The sequence below is a fragment of the Thunnus thynnus genome, chromosome 4 (genome assembly GCF_963924715.1).
Source record: "Thunnus thynnus chromosome 4, fThuThy2.1, whole genome shotgun sequence".
Taxonomy (NCBI): Eukaryota; Metazoa; Chordata; class Actinopteri; order Scombriformes; family Scombridae; genus Thunnus; species Thunnus thynnus.
In genome coordinates this window covers 8979893-9006738 of record NC_089520.1, presented here as the reverse complement: position 1 = coordinate 9006738, position 26846 = coordinate 8979893, and the positions used below count along the sequence as shown (strand labels likewise).

The 26846-nt window shown below is 40.6% G+C and overlaps 2 protein-coding genes across 2 annotated transcripts; both read right to left on the bottom strand.

Moving 5' to 3' along the window:
- Nucleotides 1-938: 938 nt before the first annotated feature.
- Nucleotides 939-23819, bottom strand: fer1l4 (fer-1 like family member 4). Its single transcript, XM_067586463.1, has 34 exons — nt 23614-23819; nt 23346-23415; nt 22880-22983; nt 22067-22175; nt 21427-21655; nt 20345-20477; nt 19569-19669; nt 19349-19436; nt 19129-19245; nt 18880-19032; nt 18378-18570; nt 18029-18153; nt 16966-17100; nt 16688-16861; nt 15341-15451; nt 15064-15225; nt 14754-14928; nt 14075-14187; nt 13865-13981; nt 13393-13435; nt 13015-13115; nt 12560-12694; nt 12346-12468; nt 11916-12043; nt 11645-11815; nt 8424-8578; nt 7340-7521; nt 7118-7203; nt 6646-6744; nt 5344-5461; nt 4311-4434; nt 3346-3650; nt 3094-3194; nt 939-1686 (listed from the first exon to the last, which is right to left on the bottom strand). Exons 2-34 carry the CDS (start codon nt 23413-23415, stop codon nt 1506-1508), a joined length of 4461 nt encoding a protein of 1486 aa, XP_067442564.1. The 5' UTR covers nt 23614-23819; the 3' UTR covers nt 939-1505.
- On the bottom strand, nt 23545-26780 carry LOC137180794 (fer-1-like protein 4). Its single transcript, XM_067586043.1, has 4 exons — nt 26570-26780; nt 25961-26159; nt 24847-24926; nt 23545-23739 (listed from the first exon to the last, which is right to left on the bottom strand). Exons 1-4 carry the CDS (start codon nt 26768-26770, stop codon nt 23545-23547), a joined length of 675 nt encoding a protein of 224 aa, XP_067442144.1. The 5' UTR covers nt 26771-26780.
- Nucleotides 26781-26846: the final 66 nt, after the last annotated feature.

The following is a 26846-nucleotide window of genomic DNA, read 5'->3' as shown; positions in this document are numbered from 1 at the left end:
ACGTGTTGTTTTTGGATATTTCACATGTGAAAATATAACTTTCACACATTTAGGTGAGTTAAGTTATTTATGTATTACTTTTTTAAAAGTCTGGATTATTCAGTTGTAATTATTATCAAAACGAGTCACAAAAGATAATTTCATCCCAAATGTTACAAATGAATGAGATATTGATACATTAAAGCACCTATAATTGATATTTCTTATATTAATAATGTATCAAATTACAATGTGTAATGTCAGAGGCATTGCTTGCAGAGATGAACCTACAGAGAATTATCAGCAACTCTGCAGCTCCCCTCAGCTTTACGGAGCTTTATAGCAACTTTCAACTCATTGTTTAGCTGTCTGGCTGCAACTTTACTGTTTTGGTTCACTCTCAGCACTCTCATAGCGTCGTTTCCAGCCGTAGCAGGCAGCTGTTTTCAAAGAAAAAGCTCTAAAAACCCTCTGTACACTACCTGCTCAGCACCAAAGGGCAAACAGACACAGTTAGCAACTAGCTAGTGAACATAGTGGAGCATTTAGCAGCTAAAGAGCCAGATATTTCCCTCAGGAGTTGGTGGAGACCAAAAACAGAGCTAAAAGAGAGTGACTATTGGACTTAAATTCACCAGGTGGACAGAAACACGACTTCAAATGAATGATAATGTTGCTCCATAACTGCTGGATGTGGAAATAAGCAACTGTTTGCTAATACGTTCAACAAATCAACTTAAAAGGTGATGATATGTCATATTGTGTTCAAAACTTGTTTCTGCTGCCCAAAGGTGACTGAAAAATCAGTTAATGCAGGTACAAGTATAACTGTACGGTGATTAGTGATGGAAAATGATCCAATTAAGTTAAAACAATAATTTCACTAAATGTTTTTACAGTCTGTTTACTGCCTCCAAACTGACTGTCAGAATCACCGTCTCTGACTCATATTAACATTTATTCATTTATTTCCTCAGAAACAGCAGCTAACATTCAGATTGATCATTCAGTTGAAAAAAAAGAAAGAATGAAACTGGTACAAATAATACAAAGAGAATATATATGATAGTACAAATAGAATATCAACTTCAGTTCGGAGTCAGTGCAAAATTAAACAAAAATATACATTTACTTATTTATTTTACTTACTTATTTACTTAAAAATAAAAATTTGCCACTACAACTATATTCAATCAACAAAATTAGATTTGTATACAATGTTTATGTTTAGGAAACGTTTTTTATATTGCACTATATTAATATGTGACATAAATATGCAGTAATAGGCGTCCAGTATTTTCCTCTGTGGATGATTCCTGATTATTCCTCCCATCAGCCAGCTCGTGTTGATATCAACAGGGATGCTGGGTAATGTAGTGCAGTCAGTGTGAGTATATGAAATCATGTGTCTTACTGATTGAGTTCCACAGAAATCAGCCTGAGGAGTAAATATGACCTCAGCTAGCTGAGACAGTCTGAGACATCCAGCAGGAGGTGATGACGACACCCCGCACCCGCAGGTTTCTTCATCCTTTGACGATGAGGGAGGAGATTTGCTGGGGTAACGTGTAAATGATGAGGGCGAGGAAGAGCGTGAGGATGGCGAGGATGACCAGAGCTATGATGTACTTCTTGTACTTCTTCCAGATGAGGTAGATGAAGGTCTTCAAGGGGTTGACGAACCAGTTGAAGCTGGTGGTGGGACGACTGGAAGGACGAAACAAGACAGTTTACACCAGTTTCATTCATTATCCATTCTTCTTATTTTGTGACAACACTCCATGTCCTCTCCCTGCAGGAGCCTGGTGGGCGGATGTGGGTCGTCAGGAAGATTCAGCACACCTGGACTGACTGACTGCTCTACATAAACTGGCAGCAGTCGGCCACTTGCCCTCTCTCCCCTGGCTTGTACCCTGCTTGGTTTTGTTGTGATTAGTTGACCTTTAGTGTAATTTCTCTTCTAGTTATGTAAAATAAACCTATTTTTAGTCACAACCCATGTGTAGTCTGGTCCTTTTTCCAGCTTTGAACCGAGTTGTGACAAATTAGGGGCTTGTTCAGGATCAAATGAACTGTTTTCGTATGATATTTAGCCTTTGTGGTAATTTGGCCTGTTTTTGTTTTTGCTACCTCCTGTGATGATGGGGGTCTGGCCTTAACAGTTTGCCTACTTGGTTAATTACCAATCTGGGTAGTATCATAGATGAGTTTTCATTTCCTTTTGGAGGTAAAGCAAATTCCTCGTCCTTGGTCCCTTTTTGTTTTGTGTTTGGTTGATATTTGGCAAGTGGTATTCTATAGTCCAAACCTTACCAAAACCTATTGGGCAAAAATGATTCAATCACCATGTATTTGGTTGTTTGTTCTGTATATTGTGTTTTCTCATGAATGTTTTTCTGAAAGCTGTGCATGTGTTGTCTGAAGTTGTGTTCAGTTTTCAGGGCCACCGTATAAAATAAGTGAAAAACATATATGAAGTGTTTTATGATCTAAAATGCACTTGTTCCAAATAATGATACTTTTGGACACTTTTGTTGTTATATGAGCCCTGTGGAGTTTCCAAAAAAGCTTATGGTCTATAATTACACCCCAAAATTGATGTCGCACAATCTTTCACCATGAACTCTCTATAGATGTTGTGACTTCTTTATACTTTGTTCGATTCTCAAAGACTATAAATTTGGTTCTGCTCAAATTTAATGATAATGTATTTACATTAAACCACTAAAAGTATCTTTAAATCATCTCCAAATATGCAATCTGCAGAAAAACAAACTGCAACATTTTTAATGCCTCTCGAATATTGTGAATATATAAAATTAAAAGTTTAGGCCCAAAACTGACCCTTGTAGGTTTGTACATTTAACTGTTGTACATTCAGGTTTACTATCAACAAACAACTGCTTATCAATTTGTAGACTATTCCTCTAATGCCAGTATGGCTGTAATTTGGAGAATTATATGTCATGATTGATGGCATCAACACACCTGTTTACACCTGGACTGAGTCTAACAGTGTATGTGTGTGTGTGTGTGTGTGTGTGTGTGTGTGTGTGTGTGTGTGTGTGTGTGTGTGTGTGTGTGTGTTTGTGTGAGTGTGTGAGTGTGTCGTACTTTGGTTTGTCCAGAGGCTCCGGCTCCTTCCGGGCCCGTCCCACAGGGTTGGCCTCCGCCTGCTCTAATGTCACCAGCTGAAGCTCCACCTCCACTTTCCCCTTCACACACACAAACAACACACACACACACACACACACACACACACACACATTCAGTTTCAGTTTCAGATAATTCAATTCTGACTAAATATGTGCAGCATTTACTGCGTTTTGCCTGTGGAAGGCAGATTATATTGCTCTTTTCTTGTACCATTAGCAGGTAAGTGTTGCCACCGCTGTCAGTGAACTGGATGTCCTCCGGCCTCATCTTCGCCCTCCTGTCTTTGGTCTTCTTCTTCTTCTTCTTGCCTTTCTTCTTAGCCTCCTCCTTCTCCTTCTCCTCCTTCTCAAAGTCCTCGGCGGTCTTCAGGCGGGTCAGCGGCCACCAGCCCTTCATCTTCTTGGAGCGAAAGATGGAGATTCGAGGGCCGGCCCGATCCATCGCCATCTGAATTGTAGCCTTACCGGACGACTTTGCCGGTCGCACCATGTCATTGAGACGAAGCTCGATGGAGCCTGGAAGAAGAGGAACAAGTCTTAGTTTGTGCTGCTCTCAGCGTTGAGAAATTACAATAAAAACATTCAAGGCTAACATCTCTTTCAAAAATAATATTTAAGTGTTTTCTTCAGTAAAAAATAGAAAGTAGTTCAATTAAAATTATTGACAGTGAGGTTTGTGGATTATAACAACAAACATTCTCAAATAAACTAATATCTAAATAATGTCACTCATTAATTATTTCCAGTTGCTTCTACTTTGCTGTTTTTTATCGCTGTTAAGCTACTGTCAATAAAATGCAACACTGCAGATGTTTCACATTAAAACTCCACCAAGAAGAGAAGGCATTATGCTCTCTGAGCTGCTTTTAATGAGAAACATCTGCAGGAAGTGTTGAGGTTCATTGACAGTAGCTTAACAACAATTGAAAAAACAGCAAAGTTGAATCAACTAGAATTATTAGTGAATGAAACTATTATTTCTCTTAGAAAAGAGGTGTTTCGAGCAGAGAGGTGAGTATGACATGACAGATATAAAAATGATCAGAAAACGGGGAGGCTTCTTTCTAAAATATGACAAATTATAGTCTTTCATATAAGTCTGTTACACTAAAGGTAAATATCTGAAAATATTTGAGAATTTACAGTCTTATATAGTCCTGTCTATCTGTGTCTCACCCAGGAAGTCGTTGGCAGCAATGCGATCGTAGTCCCAAACCTGCAGCGTCAGAACGCACGGTTGTCGAAACTCTGACTCCTCCAGAGAGAAGATGGACTCCTTCTTCTTATACACCACCTCTTTCTACATGAGGAAGAGGAGGAGATTTATTTCCACTAACTCACAACCAGGCTGATACAATTCAAAAAATGTTAAGTTTTTCTTCAAGGTGGCGCTAGAGGAAAGATGATTGGATCATCCTCAGGGGACCAGAACATTTACTGGAAGTTTGATTAAGTATTGATATTTGTTGTGCACAATGGAAAAGTCCTGATGAAATTGGTCAATTCATTCACTGGTTGAACAAAACATGTATTTAGTTTTTGTATTTTGAGAATTTTGTTAAGTGATTAATCATAAGTCAATCAAACAATCCAACCATTCTCTGGTTTTCAATTTCTCCAGTGTGAGGATTTGCTTCTTTTCCCTAGAGCTGCAACGATTAGTTGATTAAACGATTAGTTGTAAACTATTAGATTAATCGCCAACTATTTTGATATCGATTAATCCTTTGGAGTCTTTTTTTAAGAAAAAAATGTCAAAATTCTCTGATATCAGCTTCTTAAATGTGAATTTTTTCTGGTTTCTTTAGTCTTCCACAATAGTTAACTAAATATCTTTGGGTTGTGGACTGTTGGTTGGGACATTTAAGGTTGCACGTTGGCGTTTGGGAAACAGTGATCACCATGTTTCACCATTTACTGACATGTTATTGACCAAACAACTCATCGATTAATTGACAGAATAATTGATAATGAAAATAATGGTTAGTTGCAGACCTACTTTTCTATGTAATTGTAAAATGAATATCTTTGGGTTTTGGACTGTTGGTTGAACAAAAAAAGACAATTGAAGACTATGATAGACATTGACAGACTTAACAATTAATCAGTTAATCATAAAAATAATGGACAGGTTAATCAAGAGGGAAACTAATCATTAGTTGTGCCATCAGCAGGTCCAGATGTTTCCAAAAGGTGTGTATGTGTGTACCTCAGTAGGAAGGTAGTCAAAGCGGAACACAAATCTCCAGTTGAAGTTTCCTTCTCCAGTCAGAGAGTTGAAGTGGACGTCAGTTTCCTGTTTGTCTCCTTCCAGTCCTTTTATCCATCTGCACAGAGAACATAAAATACTTAAGTGACCAATCACTAAGACCTGAACCCCATAGTTACTGTTTCTACACCTGTCAAGCTTTTCGTTCTAACATGGCACTTATGCAGTTTAAAAATGATAATGCTGGCAGATTAATTACCACTTTTGTATTATTTTGTAACAATGGATCCTTCATTTCAGACAAAAGCAGCTTCTCACTTCTAGTCAGCTGTTGATTTTGCTGGAAAGTCAGCTGTCATTGGCAGATTTTATGTGGCTAACTGAGTTGGTTGAAAACAATGTCCTTTGCTGACTGTTTTCAGCTGAACCATTTTGAAACAAGAACCTTGTAAAAGGATCCTAAATATGTACTTAATATCATGCTAAGCTAAAGCTAACAGGTTCCAGGTAAAAAGTCTGCATCCTAACCAGTTGATGATCAGTGTAGAAGACATGGAAATTAAGGATCAGCACTGTTCTTGTATTAAAGTGTAGAGCTAGTTAGTTCTGTGATTAGACTGGTATTTCATCCTGACATAACCCTGTTGAGTGCTTAGCTTACATACTTGTTCCATCCTCAAACAGTATGTTTTCATCTTTAACATTATAGGGAGAAAAGGGTTTGAGGATAAGGACTAACCAACAGTGTTTGGCAAACGTAACACTACTTCAGGTAAAGTTGTCTGGGGTTGCTGGAGTGTTTCCCAAATTAAATAAAGAGCAGGAAAGAGCTGCTAACTGTAGCCTAAACTCTGATGTAGTATCATCCAGGACTGGCAACTGACTACATTAGAGCAGATGAACACTCTGTTTATCCTTTCCTTATACTTTAGGTCTTGTGTTTTTAGTTTTGGAAAGACAAAAAAAGACTCCTAACTCTTTGCGTACAGAGTTTCTCTCTCACTAGAGCTCCAAGGAAACCAAAATACTGACAGGCCTGCTGTGCCTAATTATGGTTGCTAAGCTATGATTGGACAATCGCTATTCAGGGGAGGGGCTTAGCCAACAGTCACCTGTGACCCCTTCAACTAAAGAGTGATGTTCTCTCCTCAGATTGTTTTATTTTCATAGTTTTTAGAGTCCTGTGGAGGCAAAACTCTCAAATTAATATTGTTCATTTATCTTGTATCTTGTGAATAAAGTATAGAAGAACACAAAGAAGCCTGTAAAGAGATGATACGTCTGTCTGTGTATGAATCTGACCCTTTAACGTAGATGTCGGACGATGGGGTGCCAGTGAAAGGGTTGACATCGTCCAGAAACACATCATCCGTGTTCCAGATGATCACACGCAGCTCATACCTATCGCCATGGAAACAACAGCAAAGGTTACATATTGTCAAGAAAAAAAACTCTTGCTGTGTCTGAAATCACTCCCAGTTTACTATATAGTGCACTTTATTTACCCCCCATTTTATTGAAAATTACACTATACTGTGTCAATGGCACGTGCACTACTTTCTGTAACAATCTCACAATATATGCATCACATTTTATAGATCTGAACGTGATGACGAAAAATTACAATGATCAATAACTGTGAAATCTCAACTTGCTGCTTACTATTGAGTGTCTGTTATGTAGGGAGTAGAGGTTGAGTGAATGAAGGAATGATATTGGACACAGCGTCTTTATTCTATTCTGTTCTACTGTACTCGACTGTGTGTTGACCTACTGTACTGGCAGGCGGGGCTTGATGTCAACAGGGGGCGGAGCCGGGATATCAGTGGGAAACATGTCCACCCACATATGAAGATGACCCTGCAACATGCACACACACACACATACACACACACACACACACTGCTGATGACATTCAGTAATACCAGTAGAAGTATGTTGTCGTTACTGATGTTGTGACTGTGTTTACTGTAGTTGTTGTTTGTGTTGTGGTTACCTGTGGCAGTCCAAGTTTGTCCTGGTTCAGCAGGGACCGAATCTCCACATGCTCTGGGACAAGATCAATGGCTCCAGGGAGGAACTCGTTCATCTCCCCCCAACGCCGCAGCACACTCAGGGCTGCATGCTCCTCTATCTGTTCCTCCTCTTCTGGAGAGCGCTGGTTCTTCTTCATCAGCTCTGACAACAACAACAACAACAATAACAACAACACTGCTGTTACAGCTCTCAATACTGTTACTGCTGTTAGTCTTGTAGGAGCTGATACAGCTGCGAAGCAGTATTGTGTCAGTAGTAGCAGCAATAGAGTCAAGTAGTGGTTGTGGCATATTATTAGAATAAGTGGTAGTGGCAATACTAGTACTGGCACATGATATTGTCTGTATGTGTCCACAGAGGGACGATTATGGATTGTTCACTTCCAACTTGTATATTATTTTTATATATCAGGACTCCTCATAAGATACAATCTCTTACTTAAAGGGGACGTATCATGCACATTTTCATTCTGGAGGTCTACTGGAATATTTCTGCATGATTTACAGTTCAAAAAACTCCTTATTTATCTTATACAGGCCCACCTCCCAAGGAGCCCATTCTATTCGATTGGTCAGCTTTTAGAAGCTGCCCCTCAGCATGAGCTAGTAGCATTTCACTTCTTTTTCTCGTCCTTTACTTGAAATGGAAACTTCTCAAATACATCCATATGTGTTTGAGCCCAAATCTGATCCAAAATGTGCAAGTAGATACAAACAACCCATAGAGCAACCTTAACAACAAAGGCTACAAAATGGACGGACATTTGTGGGCATGCGCAAATAATCTGATCACACGAGGAGGATGTAGAGATAACACTGCAAACGGAGCATTCAGAGCAGACTGAAGCCTCAGCTTTTGACATGCAGGGAGCATTTTGCATACGTTCATCTTTTGAACTTTGACCATGTTTAACATAGACATTCAACATTATAACAATGTCAATATAACAGAAAATCACAAAGAGCATGATACATCCCTTTAATGACTAAGGTCTGGCTAGATCTACCTGTCTCTCTACCTGTCTGTCTCTTTGTCTGTCATACCTTCAGGTACTGCGTCTGGTGGGATCTTAAAGATCTTGTTGAGAACTTTGACCTCAGATGTTCTGTACTCTGGAGATGAGATGCCGTTCTTCTTGCAGAGCTCAGCCAGGATGGCCGACGGCTTCTTCACATCACGCCACATATTGTAGCCGTCACTGGAAAGAAAGAGACAGCAACACAGACAGATAAGCATAGTACACATTACATAGTACATATGGTAGGCCTTGTTCTGGTACTTATATGGTAACCCTAGTACCAATGTGTTGTAGTGGTACTAGTGTGTCTGATAGTGACACTAACACATCATAGTAGTGGTACTAACGTTTTTCGATTTGGTACTCAAGTGTCCTAACATTGGTTCTAACATGTCGTAGTACTTCTACTATCATGTCCAATTTCTGATGCTAATGTGTTTTAGTTTTGGTACTGACATGTCATAGTTCTGGTACTGATATGTCATAGTTCTGGTACTAACATGTTGTAGTTCTCGTACTAAGATGTTATAGTTTTGGTACTGACATGTCATAGTTTTGGTACTAATATGTCATAGTTTTGGTACTAGTATGTCATAGTTCTGGTACTAACATGTCATAGTTCTGATACTAACATGTCATAGTTCTGGTACTAACATGTCATAGTTCTGGTACTGATATGTCATAGTTTTGGTACTAACATGTTATAGTTCTGGAACTAACATGTCATAGTTTTGGTACTGACATGTCATAGTTTTGGTACTAATATGTCATAGTTCTGGTACTAACATGTCATAGTTCTGGTACTGATATGTCATAGTTCTGGTACTAATATGTCATAGTTCTGGTACTAATATGTCATAGTTCTGGTACTAACATGTTGTAGTTCTCGTACTAAGATGTTATAGTTTTGTTACTGACATGTCATAGTTTTGGTACTAACATGTTATAGTTCTGGAACTAACATGTCATACTTTTGGTACTAACATGTAGTAGTTCTGGTACTAATATGTCATAGTTCTGGAACTAAGATGTCATAGTTTTGGTGCTAACATGTAGTAGTTCTGGTACTAATATGTCATAGTTCTGGCACTAACATGTCATAGTTCTGGCACTAATATGTCATAGTTCTGGTACTGATATGTCATAGTTCTAGAACTAACATGTCATAGTTCTCGTACTAACATGTAGTGGCTCTGGTACTAACATGTCATAGTTCTGGCACTAACATGTCATAGTTCTGGCACTTACATGTCATAGTTCTGGTACTGATATGTCATAGTTCTGGTACTGACATGTCGTAGTTCTGGTACTAACATGTTGTAGTTCTCGTACTAAGATGTTATAGTTCTGGTACTTACATGTCATAGTTCTGGCACTAACATGTCATAGTTCTGGTACTAACATGTCATAGTTCTGGTACTGATATGTCATAGTTTTGGTACTGACATGTCATAGTTCTGGTACTAATATGTCATAGTTCTGGTACTAACATGTTGTAGTTCTCGTACTAAGATGTTATAGTTTTGGTACTGACATGTCATAGTTTTGGTACTAATATGTCATAGTTTTGGTACTAACATGTTATAGTTCTGGAACTAACATGTCATAGTTTTGGTACTAACATGTAGTAGTTCTGGTACTAATATGTCATAGTTCTGGAACTAAGATGTCATAGTTTTGGTGCTAACATGTAGTAGTTCTGGTACTAATATGTCATAGTTCTGGCACTAACATGTCATAGTTCTGGCACTAATATGTCATAGTTCTGGTACTGATATGTCATAGTTCTAGAACTAACATGTCATAGTTCTCGTACTAACATGTAGTGGCTCTGGTACTAACATGTCATAGTTCTGGCACTAACATGTCATAGTTCTGGCACTTACATGTCATAGTTCTGGTACTGATATGTCATAGTTCTGGTACTGACATGTCGTAGTTCTGGTACTAACATGTTGTAGTTCTCGTACTAAGATATTATAGTTCTGGTACTTACATGTCATAGTTCTGGCACTAACGTCATAGTTCTGGTACTGATATGTCATAGTTCTGGTACTAACATGTTGTAGTTCTGGCACTAACATGTCATATTTTTGGTACTAACATGTCATAGTTCTGGTACTAACATGTTGTAGTTCTGGTACTAACATGTCATAGTTCTGATACTGACATGTCATAGTTCTGGCACTTACATGTCATAGTTCTGGTACTGATATGTCATAGTTCTGGTACTGACATGTCATAGTTCTGGTACTAACATGTTGTAGTTCTCGTACTAAGATGTTATAGTTCTGGTACTTACATGTCATAGTTCTGGCACTAACATGTCATAGTTCTGGTACTAACATGTCATAGTTCTGGTACTGATATGTCATAGTTTTGGTACTGACATGTCATAGTTCTGGTACTAATATGTCATAGTTCTGGTACTAACATGTTATAGTTCTCGTACTAAGATGTTATAGTTTTGGTACTGACATGTCATAGTTTTGGTACTAATATGTCATAGTTTTGGTACTAACATGTTATAGTTCTGGAACTAACATGTCATAGTTTTGGTACTAACATGTAGTAGTTCTGGTACTAATATGTCATAGTTCTGGAACTAAGATGTCATAGTTTTGGTGCTAACATGTAGTAGTTCTGGTACTAATATGTCATAGTTCTGGCACTAACATGTCATAGTTCTGGCACTAATATGTCATAGTTCTGGTACTGATATGTCATAGTTCTAGAACTAACATGTCATAGTTCTCGTACTAACATGTAGTGGCTCTGGTACTAACATGTCATAGTTCTGGCACTAACATGTCATAGTTCTGGCACTTACATGTCATAGTTCTGGTACTGATATGTCATAGTTCTGGTACTGACATGTCGTAGTTCTGGTACTAACATGTTGTAGTTCTCGTACTAAGATATTATAGTTCTGGTACTTACATGTCATAGTTCTGGTACTTACATGTCATAGTTCTGGCACTAACGTCATAGTTCTGGTACTGATATGTCATAGTTCTGGTACTAACATGTTGTAGTTCTCGTACTAACATGTCATAGTTCTGGCATTAACATGTTGTAGTTCTGGCACTAACATGTCATATTTTTGGTACTAACATGTCATAGTTCTGGTACTAACATGTTGTAGTTCTGGTACTAACATGTCATAGTTCTGATACTGACATGTCATAGTTCTGGTACTAACATATCATAGTTGTGGGTCTAATGTGATGTAATTGTGGTACTAACGTGTCGTAGTAAATCGGCAGACCGCAGCAGGCTCTGTGACGGCTATAGAACCGGTTCTCCAGGTCAACCCGTGTCTCACCAATGACATCATCAGACCCCACAAGATCATGGTCCATCACCTTGACAACCAGCTCTGTCTCCAGCGGGAAAGACACTGTGAGTTCAAAGACCCTGAAAGACAAAAGTGTCTAATATATCAACTGTCAGAGAGACATACAGAGAGACAGACAGAGACTGTTGGACAGGAACAGGTAGACAGACAGGTACTGACTCTCCAAACGTGGGGTTGAGTTGTTTGGGGATGTATCGCTCTTTGGTGTCCAGAGTCTGCTGTCCGACTCGGACCACCAGGTATGGGTCGGCTTTGCCATTTGGGTCTGTGGGAGCCAGAGTGGTGGCCTGCAGGACACAAACAAAGACACTAGAACAGACAGTAGAACTCAAAGTAGAGACAAATTATAGAATACAAACAAATTTAAACCCAACATAATGCAGCTGTAAGCAGGGAAATTGCAAAAGGGAGAATATGAATTTGGTTGTTTCTTGCATTAAGATGGTTGCTGTTTAGCAGCCAACTCTCATGTCTCAGATGTCTGAGCTTCCTTGAATGCAATAAATGTGTAAAGTCACTGTAAGATGTTAAGACAGCTCAAGTGAGTAAGACACAAAGACAGGGTGTGGATGGACAGAGAGTCAGGTACCTTGACGATGTAGACTCGCACCAAGACTTTGAGGGGTGAGTTTTTGGGGATCCCATTGGTGATCTGACACTTGATGTCTTCTTCATCATCTCCTGAATCAATCGGATAAACCAGGAAGGAGCCCTGAGACAGAGACAGAGAGGATAGAATAATGAACACTTCTCAGCACAGTAACAGACAGACGGACAGATTGACAGCTCTCCACCCACAGTACCTTGTATTTGCCCATCAGTCTCTCTTCGTCATCCTCCTCATCATCCTCCCCACTTGCTCTGCCTTTGTGCAGCGGGAAGATCTGCAGCCAGTCCTGAAACTGACTGAACTCTGACTCCAAATCACCTCCATACAGCTGAACACACACAAACACACACAGAGGCAGAAATTAAAAACAATCTTTAAACAAATGTGGTGTAAAAACGTTACACCACATCTGTTCTACTTGTCTGTCAGCATCATGATTCAGACTCTCAGTAAAATTATGGAAGTTAAAAGTCTTTATGGGTCTTTATGGTTCCTAGTATCCGAGACATAACCAGCAAAGATGGTCAGAATTCTCTTTCCGTTCATAACTACCAGAGACACACAACATATATAATTCAGTGCTCTTCTGCTGCTTCAGCCTGGACTGACAGACTGAACTGTAAACTGTCAACCACGATGACCTCATACCTTTAGTGTGGCGATCTTCTTGCGTTTGGGAGGCTCAATCTCCACCACCACGATTTCCTCCTCCTCTTCTTCGATGTTCGCCATGGTCAGATTCCCCCCATCTGAGTAAAAAGAAAACTTTATCAACACTATAACACAACTTTTTTTTTTTTTTTTGTATCAATATTTCATTTTGTGGTATGTTTATCTTAAATGTGTGGAGAGAAACTGGGGGTTTTCACTTCAATAGAATCATAGTTTGCACAGCAGCATCTAGTAGAAATATATGTATGTGTTTCTATTTACTGTTTAAATAATTTCATATTTGTATTAAATAGACAAATATGACAACATGCACATTTTTATGGCTGAAATAATACAGTAGGAGTTAAACTGTACCTGTCTCTGCTTGTTCCTCCATCTTCTCCTCCTCCTCAGCAGCCTGCAGACAGTCAACACATCACACATGTTGACTAAAAAACTTATTGATTTATTACTGGAGTTATTCTCTTGTTTAAACCTGAAATACAGTATGTAACTTCACACATGTTCATGGTAAAGAATCCATATTGTAATATTCAGTCTGTGTTCATTCACTGCATGAAATGACATTTTCTTGATTTTGTTTCAGATGTTCTGTTGTGTTTTGTCTTGTTTCATGTACTCCAGTTCTCCTCCAGTGACACACAAGACAGTATACTGATCTTCATGCATAAAATCTGTGACGTGACCCTTCAATCAACTCTTTAATTTATCCTTGACATATATTGATGCATTTTCTTTGTTCAGTTTTTATTTCGACTAACACATTTATTCAGATAGACTGGTTGACAGACAGACAGACAGACAGACAGGTACATCAGTGTTTCACCTGTCTGTCCATCTCTTCCAGTGAAGCGTAGTATTTGGACCACCAGTCCAGCTCCTCCTTCTCTGGCGCCTCCTCCTCCAGCTCTTCCCCTGTTGTCATCAGCTTCTTCAAAGGATCCTGAGGGGGCGAGTTTATTCATGTCAATCAGAAATTTGAGTTTGTCTGAGAAGTTAATCCAGAGGAGAAAGAGGAGGAGATGAACATACGCACATTAACCAGCTTGATGGGGTTGATAGGGATCTTTGTTTGTGCGATTGACAGGCTGGTGAGTTTGATATTCTTCACTGACGTCAGAGGGTTGATGTTCATCTGACTCTGCTTCGCTGGAGAGACACACAGAGAAACTTAAAGCTCATAGCTTCAAACTGTTGCTGTGCTGCTAACGGCGGGGTGAAGTTGGTTGATCTTTGTAGAACTTGTTGGAAATAATGAGATTTTAATCAATTCACCTTTGGATTTAGATCAATTTTGGATCAATTCAGCCCTAAAAAAAATAACCATTTTAACATAAAACATAACCATTACTGTATCCAAAACCATCATGTATTATATTCTCTTAATGCATCCATGATTGTGGAGTGCTTCCTGGCTGCCTTGAATCCGGCTTGGATCAGTAACTGACATTATAGGAGGCACATCTTCTTCATGGCTTTCTTCAAACTTCTGGCTGAATGGCAAAATAGTTAAATCAAGAGCATGAATTATTAATTCACAAATTAATAGTAGTAACTCTGGGGTGGAACAAATACATATGGTGTTTTATACATTATACATATCTATAGTACCTGTTTGAATGTTACAAAAATGTACTCTAAACAAGTAACTCCAACTATATAGTAGACACTACTACTGTGAATATTACTTCCATTACTTATTTTGTAGTTGTTACCTTTTGGTTTAGGCTCTTCCTCTTCCTCCTCTGGCTCCTCCCCCAGCTCAGGAGGGGCATAGTCCATGAGGCTCTGGACCACATGGGACCCAACCAGAGCGACCCGACCGAATGCCCGACGCTCCACCACAAACAACGTCAGAGGAGGGTGGAGGTAGGCTTGTTCCGGCAGCTCCTGAGCGAAAAGGAAACAGGGAAATGTTAGCTGTGATCCTATTCTGTATGTATGCGATGGATAAAGAAGGAAAAAAAAGCTGCATTTTTTTTGAGCTAGACATGTTAGTAACCATTACTAATGACAGCAACTGACCACATCAAGGTAGCGGACAAGCTCTTTGAAGTTAGGGTTAGTCTGGTAGTTCTCGATCTCTTCAGAATCCAGTTGTCGTCCTGCACACTCCACCCTCACCAGGGGGCGCTCCACCTCAAACAGCTGCACCCGCTTCAGGTCCCGCAGACCCCAGAACAGCACCTGAACACACACAGAGAAACACACAGGATACTTTACAGATCCAACAACATGGTGTCCTTAAAAAGTATCTGCAATACGCCAACAGACAGCTTGTTTGAGTGAGTGTGTATGTCACCTCAATCCTGAAGGTCCTCAGAACAGGTCGGACTCCTTCTGGGATGATGTAATATCTCTCCTCCTCCAGGTAGGTCAGCTCCTGAGGTTCCACACTGTTGGGGAGACCGGGCTGCAGGGAGGGAGTGATTGTTTAGATCACTATCTAGAAATAATTCATGCACACTTTTTTTGGTGCTTTTGTTAAAGGATAAGTCTGGGTTGTTACGACATTGATCTTATTTTTGTCCATTATTTATATCAATAATAATAACATTGTACTCAACCAAATTAATAGCTGAGATTCGGGAAAATGGTGACATCACTATAAAATTGTTGCCCAATGGCTGCAAGATTTTGGACTAGCTCCAGAGGTAGAGGGCAGAGTAAGAGGAATTAGCAACAACCTCTCCCTACAAACTGGCTGTTTTCCAGTGACCTTTCAAAACTAATTTGGTCCAGTTTCCTCTGAAGAAAGGTAATTTATGTAGATGCCAGGAACAAGAATAAATTTACAGCAATTTCAAACTTGATGATTTTGAGAAATATACTGAAATTGGTTCATCTTCTGTGTTGAACATAGCACAGCTCTCCTCAAAGTAGTGAATGATAGAGTAAATTTGGATACCAAAAATATCTATATTCTGGTACTCTTCGACCTCAGAGCTGCATTCAATACAATTGATCATTATCTCTTTAATTATCTCTTTAGACAGGAAGGTTGGGCTCTCTGTCACAGTCCCACTCTGGTTTAGGTCTGACCTAATGAGTTGGGACTACTTTGTCTCACTTGGGAAGTTCTGTTCAGAAAGAGAAAATATTTTGTGTGGTGTGCCTCAAGGTTCAGTCCTTGGTCCCATACTTGTCTGTCTGTACATGCTGCCATTAGGCTCTATCATCAGTTAACAAGATATTTGTTTCCCAGATGACAACAAGCTCTACGTCTCTGTGTCCCTTCTTACATGCGTACCTCCACCAGAGTTTCAAATGGGGGTAAGAGAAGGTCGTCAGCATGGTAAGAGAAGCTACGTAAGTATAAAAGGAAAGGGAGACAGGGCCTATGACTGAGCTGTTACCAGACTCGATCCTCTCCATGTCACCTGGTAGGATACCCCTGATCTTGATTTGATCTTGACCTGTCAGATTTCTTTTTAGTGATGTCATATGTCCCCATATCTAACCTGCTGACTTGCATTGTGAGTACAATGTTATTATTACTGATATATATGAGGGATAAAACTACCAAAAGAAGTAATGTAATGAACCAGATTTATCCTTTAATTCGGAATTGTGCTTAATTACTGATTTTCCAATAGAGGTACAAACAGAGAGACACAGATCGATTGACTGATTGATTGACTGGTGTCACCTCTCCGAACCCAGAGTAGTCTAGCTCGATAAGTTCAAAGGCAGCCAAAAGCTCGCCAGCAGGCATGCTCCCCATGCTGATGTCATAGAAACGGAGGCGGGGCTTCTGGTATAACTGCTCCACGGTTTTCAACTCCGGCTCGGCAAATGCCCGACCCAGAGGCTTCGGGCTGCCCTGCACACACATAATCACACACATGGGCTGTTATGATATCACTTCCTGAATGTGCAGATACAGCTTCAGAATGTGGAGGATAAGAAGAAGAGCGTCAGTGTTACCATGGCGTCGTAGTCATAGAAGTTGATGATGATGAGGGGCGGGTCTTGTTGGAGATCCTCCCTCGTTCCCTCCAGCAGAACTCTGTCGAACAACAAAGACTCACACCAGGCCGGAGAGAGGGTGTCAGACAACACCTGAACACACACACACATAGACACACACACACAGAATATGTGTAAGAATGCATGTGTTAAAGGGGCACTCCACCATTTTTACACATAAAGTTCAGTTTACTGGTCATTGTTAGTACTACTCAGCCTGTGAAAACATTTATGTCTTTTGTGGCTCTGGAGGAGAAAATAAAGCTGAATATGTGTGTGAAGTACTGATTTAAATAAGCTTAAATTTATGCTATGGTCATAGCTAGTCCTTCTTTCTGATTGAGTGGTTGTTTCTTCATCCACAAGATAAAAAACAAGCTAAATTTTACTGTAAAAGAGACAAATTCTGCTGTTCTGAAGACTTCAGACTATTCGTCAAAAGTAAATGTACAGAGAGATCTAGAAAAACTATTATCTTTTGTGTTTAATGTCATCCTTAAACCTGCAGTGCAGAACTTTCACATATGAATGAACGTCTATTACATTCAAGCCTTTGCCAAACGAGTTCACACAATGCTGATTAAGCCTATCACCGTCGGATAAATCTTTTTAAGTTTTTAAATCTGGTGTCAGTGGTGACAAAATAATTTATTCGTGTGGCTCCTCTAGACTCTCCAAATGTTATCTGACCGAATGGATCAAATTCTGATGCTGACGCTGAAAACAGTTTATCCTTTTACAGCCACAACAGTAGCAAAAGAGTAGGCTAAGGTGGAGTCTATGATGTAAGCAAGTGTCGACAGTGTTTTTGTAATTACATTCACTGTCAGAAGGAGGAGACAAAAGTCCTTCACTCCAGCTTTAACACTCATTACCTCATATTTCAGTCTCGGCAGCAATCACAATTGTCTTATTTTGAAAAAGTGATTTGTACTATTGATTGTCAGAATTCGAAATCAATATGTTGATTCACTGAATGGACAGTTATAACTTTTCAACCATGTGGGACAGTTGTACCTACCCTGGTGACTTGGCACTGTGTAGAGAACAAGACCTTGGCGAAAGGATCTGATAGGCCGTCGTCATCAGCAGCTATCAAGCCACGCCCCTGGTACAGGTGACATCGTAGCTGGAAGTACCTGCTGTCTGCAGAGACAGAGAGAGACGTCTACCTTCATCTGACCAGGACAGGTTCGTTGCTGAGTTCAGCTAAAGCTTCATGTTTGACAAGTCAAAATAAAATGAATCACTGGGCTGTTATTTCGAAGCACAAACTTTTCTCCATTTATTCTAAAAAAGGACATGAAGTCCTGAGCAATCATCCTGTGGAGAAGCCCACGCCCCCTGCTGGATGAGGTCTGCTGACTCACCCTGGCAGGACAGACTGACAGGAAGCTTCCTCATCCCCACAGCGACTGGCCTCCTCTGCCCTTCCTCCTCCTCATAGACCGGTATGAACTCCTCTGGAAGGGAGGTGATGGCCTCTTTACTGTACTTGGCCAGACCGAGCCACAAGTAGACCTCCAGCTTCGCAAAGATCTCACTTGCTGCACATCCTGGAGACTGGAAGGACAGACAGTCATCAGACATCAACAATTGTAGAGACAGAATGGCAAACAATGAGTGAACAGTGAGCGTCATCGATGATTTTAGACACAGAGGGGAATGGCGAAAAGGCTATGTCATCGGCCATTTTAGAGACAGAACAGTGAGTGTAATACTGGTGATGACTTTATGATTTTAGAGATGGGATGGCAAACTATGAATGTCATCAATGATCTTAGAGACAGAGTGGCAAACAGCGAGTGCCATTTATGATTGCAGAGACAGAGCGGTGAGCATCACCAGTGATTTTAGAAACAGCACGGTTACCTTCATATAGAGGGTTGTGACTCGGCCACAGTCCCGCCCCCTCTGGTCCTCCACCATTGAGAACAGGATGGAGTAGGCAGGGATCCTCACATAAGCCAATCGCTTGCTTCCACTCAGTAACCATAGAAACGTATCCGGGATGGTATTCTGGGGCTGGAGAGAGGAGGTGTGTGGGAGAGGGTGTCAGACCTCAGACATTCATACTGCAACATTTGAGGTGTTTGTGGTGACCTGTCTATGACTTCTGACCTCTTTACCCAGTAGGCGGAGTTTCTTCAGGAGTTTCCTGATATCAATCAGCCGCTGTTTGGCCGTCCGCCTGGTGATCCTCCGCCTGGCCCTCACTGCCTGTCTGGCCACCAGGACCTGTAGACAGACAGATACTCAGTCAGACAGACAGGCAGGTAGCAGATAGTGACAGGTAGACAGACAGACATTTAAAAGGACAGACAAGTCAGAACAGACTCACCAAATTCTTCTTGATGAACTCTCTCCTGCGGGCGTCCAGGTTGTTCGGACGAGACTGAGACCTTCTGTCTGAGAAAAGACTGAACTGTCTGCAGAGAGACAGATGGGAGGACAGACAGGGGAACAGGGAAAGAAAATTAGAAGGAAAGACAGAGAGACAGGCATGGGGACAAATCAAATCAAAACTGTTTCGATCAAATTTTCTTGAGAATGACACTGACTTGCAGGAGGCCACCAGCTCCAGGAGCAGCTCCACCAGACGTGCCTTCACATTACTCCTTGGCCTCCTCAGGAGACGTTCCACCTCATCAAGACCAATTTCCTAAAAGAAGAGTAGAGAGCAGAGGAGAAGACAAGACATGTTTTTACAGTTTATAGGCATAGTGAGCCGAAGTAGAACTGGTCTTGCAGGATCTGTTCCTTTTAAAAGCCCACTGACATTTGTAGTAACATAAATAACTATCCTGCATTGGAACAGAGCCTTTCTCAACAGTTTGTTGTGATGTTCACTCCAAATGTTCTAATATCGTCATTGATTTAATATTTCTGTTATTTCACAGCCTTTGACAGCATTTCCCATAAGCCCTAGACAATCGCGGGTTAAACAACATGGCCTGACAGATGCACAGAGACCATGGGAGAGTTGAGGGGTTACAGATAGCTCAAACATGTTTAAAATAACAGCAGGACAGAGAGGACCAAGCAGTGTTGACATTTTTAGACAGAAGAGACAAAATAAAGTTGCAATGCTGCGCTGGTTCATTTTCATGGGAGCCGTAGTGTTTTTGTATGCTCACAAAGTAATTGTTTAACTTTTTTAAAGTCACAAAGGTTTTAATAGTGAATGCTGATTTGTCTTAGAATATGGAAAGTAAACTCCAGCACATTCATTTTTTCACCGGTGGAATTAGACCGGACGTGATGTCATGACAATACACATCATGTCATTCTTCTCTATATGTTAATACATGCAAGTTAAATATCACTTGACTCTCACCAGCCTGTCAGCCATCTTGGTGAGCCAGTTAGCCTGATAGAGACGAAAGCTGTGATCTTCAAACTGACTCCAGATAAACAAACAAGGCTTGGTTTTCACTGCAGGGGCCTGGAGAGGAATACACTGGAATGACCTGAGAGACAGACAGACAGGTAATGAGACACAGAGAGACAGTCAAGCAGACAAATAAGAAGTAGGCAGTGTTTGTGCAGTAATTGCACCTACAGGAATCGCAATCTTATCATGATGGAGGGGTGTGCCTGTTCTTGTGACCCTGGGGGCTATGCTGTCAGGGACAATACCTCCTGGTTGAGTCTCTAAAGGCAAATTAGTGTCTTGTGAGAGGCCAGACTAAGAGTGATTCAAGAACCTTTATGAATCAGGATTTCCCTCCCCTCACCCTTTGTTTGAGGCCGCTGTCCATGAGGTCATCAACTCCCACATCCAGAGGACTTTTTCCTGTACTCCTTGAGAGGTTGAGGACATGGAAACTGAGAGGGTCATGTTCAAAGCTTCCATTGTGGAGGCTGCTGCTCAGACGCAACATCAACATTGTTAGTTGCAGAAGCAAAAGCTTGAGTTTGGAGGCTGTACAGGAGGACTTTCCATTGCCCCAAAGACGTTCTAGCAAACAGTCCAACAACTCAGGAAGGAGAGGCAGGGCGACTACTGACCTTGACTAGGGATATTGATGAGCAGGAGAAGGAAAACTTTGAGGAACACCTAAATCTTCCAAAGAGGCCTTATGTGGAGGAGGCAGGTTTTAAGAACTCAGATGCAATCTTATCATCTCCCTTGTAGATGCCACAAAGTTAGTTATAAAGTTTGGCATGGCAAGCTGCCCCCGAGGTAGACCCATAACACACTCATCTGGCAGTTTACACACTAATCTGGCCTGGGAATGTTTTGAGATCACCCAGGAGTGGTGGGAAGATGTGACTAGGGAGAAGGATGTCTAGGCTACTATTTTTGTCCTGCTGCCACTGCAACCTGCACTGGGAGAAGCAGCAGAAAATAGATGGATGGACTGTATATTAGTTACCTGTTTCAGTACAGTAGTTACCTGTGTATGTAGTATTTACCTGTCATACTCAGTAGGCTGGGGTCTCATGGCGGCAGAAACAGATCTTTTCTCAGGTTCGGGACTCTGCACCTCCTCTCTGTCCAGCTCCTCCTCCGACTCCAGCAGACCTTGCTCCTCCTCGGTAAGATCCTCCCTACTCCTCCTCAGCTCCTCCTTGCTACTCCTCAGATCCTCCCGGCTCTGACTCTTTTTGGATCTCCGAACCTCTACCGCCTTCCCATAATTCCCTGCAGGAAACAGAACAGCTGATGGATCTCTGGAGTTAAATGTTTGAAATAAAATTATACATTAAAACCAGAGGTAGCGAAAATGGCCTGGCTCAGCAGAGGCGTAAAGCATCAGGTGCTGGCCCAAGCCAAAGCAGGTAGGACTGATTTTTACTCAAAATTAATCCTAGTCCCCACCCCAGCAAGTTGTTGGCAAAAAAAATATTTTTAGGGGGTGTCTACCTGCGCTTAAAAAGGAAACAAATATAAGATATGTAATATAATGCCACAACACAAATGCTATATTAGCTACAGTAGGCACTACAACAGTACAGCTAGCTTAATACTAATACTCCTACTACTGCAGCCTCAGCACAGATGTGTCTGTCAGCCAACAGCTCTCATATCCAGGACACAGAGTAAACTTTTTACCTATGGAGAGTTCAAAGCTTATCGGTTTGGTTCCTACAGATGGATCCATCATGGTAACTTCAAACAGAGATGCAAACAGCAGAAACTCCTGTTTCTCTCCCACAAAACCCTGAGGACAAAAAAAGAAGATTGAAAAACTGTCAGGACCAGAGTTGCAGGAAATCAATCTCACTCTCTCTTTGCTACCTGAAACACCTCCTCATCTGCAACTCTTGTGTCTTGTGGGGTTCCCCAAAGTTCTGTCCTGGTTCTTATCTTATTTTGCCTTATATTAAATATTTCTCTGACTTGGGTGGATAATAAGTAGTTTTAAAGGTATTTCTTATCACTGCTATGCAGATGATACTCAATTATACATTTACATTACATACATTTACATTACAATTTCTGTGATTACCTGACAAACCTACATGTTGAAAAGCATTTAAAACAAACATTTAATATTCCTCTGCTCTCCGCTGATAGAACGCTGATAGTTCAGAGTTCAAAAGTAAAAGAATCGATCTTTTAACATCAGTTCTTCTCTTTGAATACAAACATATTGAAGGGAAAGAAGAGAAGAGACACAGAATTGGAAAAAATGAGTAAACTCAACAAATCAGCAAAAAAAAGTACAAAAGGAAGTGAACAATACAATAAAAAGAAAGGAAGGCAAGGAAGACAAGACAGGAGGAACCCCATACAGGATAAATCTTCAATAGCAAACATTCAGTTTAAATAGAAATTTTAAAAAATAAATGTTACTTTGAAAGATTAGATATTGCAGACACAACACAGTTTGTTAAAAATGGTGTTGGTGGTGACGACACTGACCTCAGGGAGTGGGTGGATCTCCTCGGTTTCCACAGTAACCGCCTCTGGTACCTCAACTCCTGCCTCCCCTGAGTCGTCGGTCAGTCCGGTGGCAGCTGGAGTCACTACGGCAACAACAAGTAAACAAATCAATGAATAAACTACAAATACAAGCAATGTTCTCTAAGCAAGAAGTCCCAAGAAAGGTAGCCAAAAGTGTAATACTATGAACAACACTGGCATTGACTGTTTCTGCGCACAGGATTCCTTTATTCTGCACTTAATTATTCTACAACTCCTTTAGACGACAGCCATTGGGAAATCCCCTTGTTTGCTGTCTTATCTTGAGTCAATAAATGAGGCACATGTGAATCAGACAGCTTTGGAGTCTGTTGGAAGCAGGATTTCTTGGATGTCTTTGAACTCTTGTGAAACATTAAACTGGTGCGCCCTCCCCCTTAATGTTTAGTTTCTCATTTCTGCTGACCTTCCTTCTTCTCTTTCTTCTTGCTGCCCCTCTTCTTCCTCAGTCCCAGCTTCCCCAGCGCTCCTTTCATCTTTGGGACAAAGACACAAGAATGAGAGTCACATAAGAGTCAGTGAGGTCAGATTTGACCAGGTGATGCAGAGATCAGGTGAGTATCATTAAGGGCAAACAAGATTTTATTTATTTTTCCTGTCTCCAATTAAATGTGCAACAGGAAATAGATGCAGATAAAACTGATGTGTTGCTCTGGAAGTAGGAGGAAAAGTACCTTTCCCAGGGCAACAGAGCCTGTGTCCGCGCTGACGGCAGAGGGAGAAGAGTAAACCTCCACACAGAGAGCTAGAAGTATCCGACCGCGGTAGAAGATCCCTTCACCCAGACCCTGGTTCAAAGCCTGTAAAAGGAGAGGTAGGTTAGTCTGGATTACTCAGTTTAGTCTGTTTTAATTATGCACAGCCTAAAACAACAGAGAGCTGCAGATATTTAAACATAGGTATATCATTGAAAAGGGAACTAAAGGCTAGAGATACAGTCAGCGCTATGAGTGGAACCTGCCAAAGAAGTACAACTGACATTAGATATGACATATGGCTGATCCAGTTATTACTGGTGATGTTTCCACAAGAGGTCCGGACATTAAAGGGATTGTTCGACAATTTGGAAAATGCTTTTATTTGCTTTCTTGCCAAGAGTTAAATGAGAGGATCAATACTCCTCTCATGTCTGTCCAATAAAAATCGATCTACCAGCACCTTTAAAGCTCACTAATTGGCACGTTATATCTCTATCCATACAAAAACCAAAGTTTAAAAATTTGGTTTTATGGGAGGTTATGTGCAGGACTATTTCTTGTTCAGGTGCATTAACATCCTGGAGTCTCCATTGGTTGCCTGGCAACGGTGACAATAAGACTTCATCGTGTAACTCTCAGCAAGAAAGATCCCCTCAAGACATGGTTTAAGATGTACAGTACCAGCCTAAACTTTGGACACACTTTCTCATTTAAATTAATGGGAAGGTGTGTCCAAACTTTTGACTGATACTGTATATAAAAGACTCCAGTTTGAATAATAATGTGTGCCTAATATGTTTTTTCCACAAAAAAGTTCAGTTATCTTGTTAAAATACATAAAATGAATCTATTTTTTCTTCCTCATTAAATATTTAGGGAACTATGAATATGCAAATATTGTTCATTTCAAAAGTTGAACTGCTGGACATGAGATGTCTCCTACTTCACTGTAAAATCTGTTCTCAGTGTATGTACACTGGAGGCTTCATGTTTCCACATCATGTTCGTAGGACCACCCCCTTAAAATCTGGTTTTGAGTGATCACAGAGAAACTTTGAATGTGTGGCCTTCTAGTGTCAAATTCTGCACAAACATCATTCTGCACAGTGAAGCTCAAACATCCAACTGTAGAAACAAGAAGATAAGAGCGGAGGGGGACTTTAACTACTACTTTAGCTCTCAGGTTTGGTTTGGTTGTGTCTGGTTTACCTGGTGGACGTCTCCGAGGGTGGAGTTCTGAGGGGAACCATACAGATTAACCCAAGATGGACCAAAGGTGGGGTTAAACCCTGCAGACAGACAGATATTTCTCTGTTACTGTAAATTCCCACATAAAAGTTGGTATTCAAATAATGGAAGAGTCTGGAATAAACAAATAAAGGCTGGTCTCTATTAAAGGCTCAGTATGAATTAAGCACAATGTACACACATCATACCAGGATCATACTCATCACTCTCAAATATCACTAACATAGTTCTCACTCACTGAATCCAGCTGCTTCTACTTTGCCATTTTTTCGATGGCTGTCAATTACACTCAACATTTCATGCAGATGTTTCATATTAAAAGCCTACAAGGAAAGGGAGGGATCTTTTTTTCCTTTTGAGCCACTAAAAGGCTTTTAATGTGAAATATTTGTGCAGCAAATGTTGCATTTCATTGAGGATAGCGTAACGCTTATGTTCTTTTTAAACGACAAAGTAGAAGTGACTGGAATTCATTAGTCATAACAATTTTTGCATTAACAGCAAACAGCATCTACAACAAATTGAAGTCGAGATTAAATGAAAAATGCCTTCTTAACCCTTTTAGATCATATCCCCAGACATATTGTGCACCTATTTAACAATATATGCAAAAAAAATACAAAAAAATCAATTTCTTTGTATTCTGTATTCTATCAAAATCCAATCATGTTTTCTTCCTGCAAATCAAAATATGACGTGTGCTTATATAGGCTTGAACCAACCCATTTGAACCAATAATATCATGACATCCACCAATCAATCAGCTAAAAGTCATTATGATGTGTTCAAATCAAATTCCTCCCAATGTCATGTCCTGCCTGTCTATCCTGTTCGATCCCTCTTGAAATGTTGTTTCATCTGGACTTTAAACGGGAGCAGATCATTAAACATTCTTATTAAAATATGATCAAACTGGGACATTAGACATAAAGACCTGCCTCTGATATAAGCCTTTTTCAGATTACGATCTGGTTCTCTCTGCAGGTGAGCTCTGATTTTCTGGTCATTCATCAACATTCAGTATCATAAAAGTAAGAAAAAAAATACTGTATTGTATCATGTAGCGTGTGTAAACTGCAGGTCGTACCATTCCGGGTGGGATCAGAAATTTGCTGTAGGTCCAGGAAGTGCGTTGCCAGGGCGATGTCTCCCATCTTGGCGTCATCAAGGATCTGGACTCTGATTCGCTGGGCCAGAGGAGGAAACTGCTCAATGAAGGAGATCTCTTCGTTCCAAACTGGACAGCTAGTGGCACTGGCGACCGACGTCTCACCCTGCACACACACACACACACACACACAGACACACAGTAGGATTGGAAAATTTCAGATTTGGTGACAGCTAGAGGTAGTATCAAAAAGACTGTTAGACATTTTTGACCAAAAAGTTCCAGCAACTATGGAATCATAGGAACTAAACTCATGAAATAAATTAGGAACAAGTGGTCACTTCTTTGTGCATACATGTTTGCATTTCCACATCATCAGAGGACCATAAAGATTAGGCAAATTCAATGTCTCCTGTTAATTTACTTTGTTTTTGTCATCAATCCCTCTCCCTCATTCACTCGCTAGTTCTCTCCTGTTCTCTATTTGAACCATCTAAAAGTCTGAACCAACCCCCCCATGCTGTCAACTGTGGTAATAACACAATAATGACACATGTAAATACAGTGTCTGTGTACCTGTTGTCCAGCGAAGGTCACCTGTACGTAGGGGTCAATGAAGACCGTCCGGTCAGTGACCTTTGACATTTTGGCCATTAGCCCTGCGTCCATGGTGGGCAAGCCCTCTGCCTTGTAGATCCGGATGCGGAACCGAGCCCACGGACGCTCAGAAGGCATACCACGAGGAAGCAGCAGATTCCTGCAAGAAAAACACAACATCAGAACCCGACGCAGGTCACACCAACTCTTCAAATGTTCAAACTTAGGTTGTAAGGTTTATTAAATAGGTTGTAAT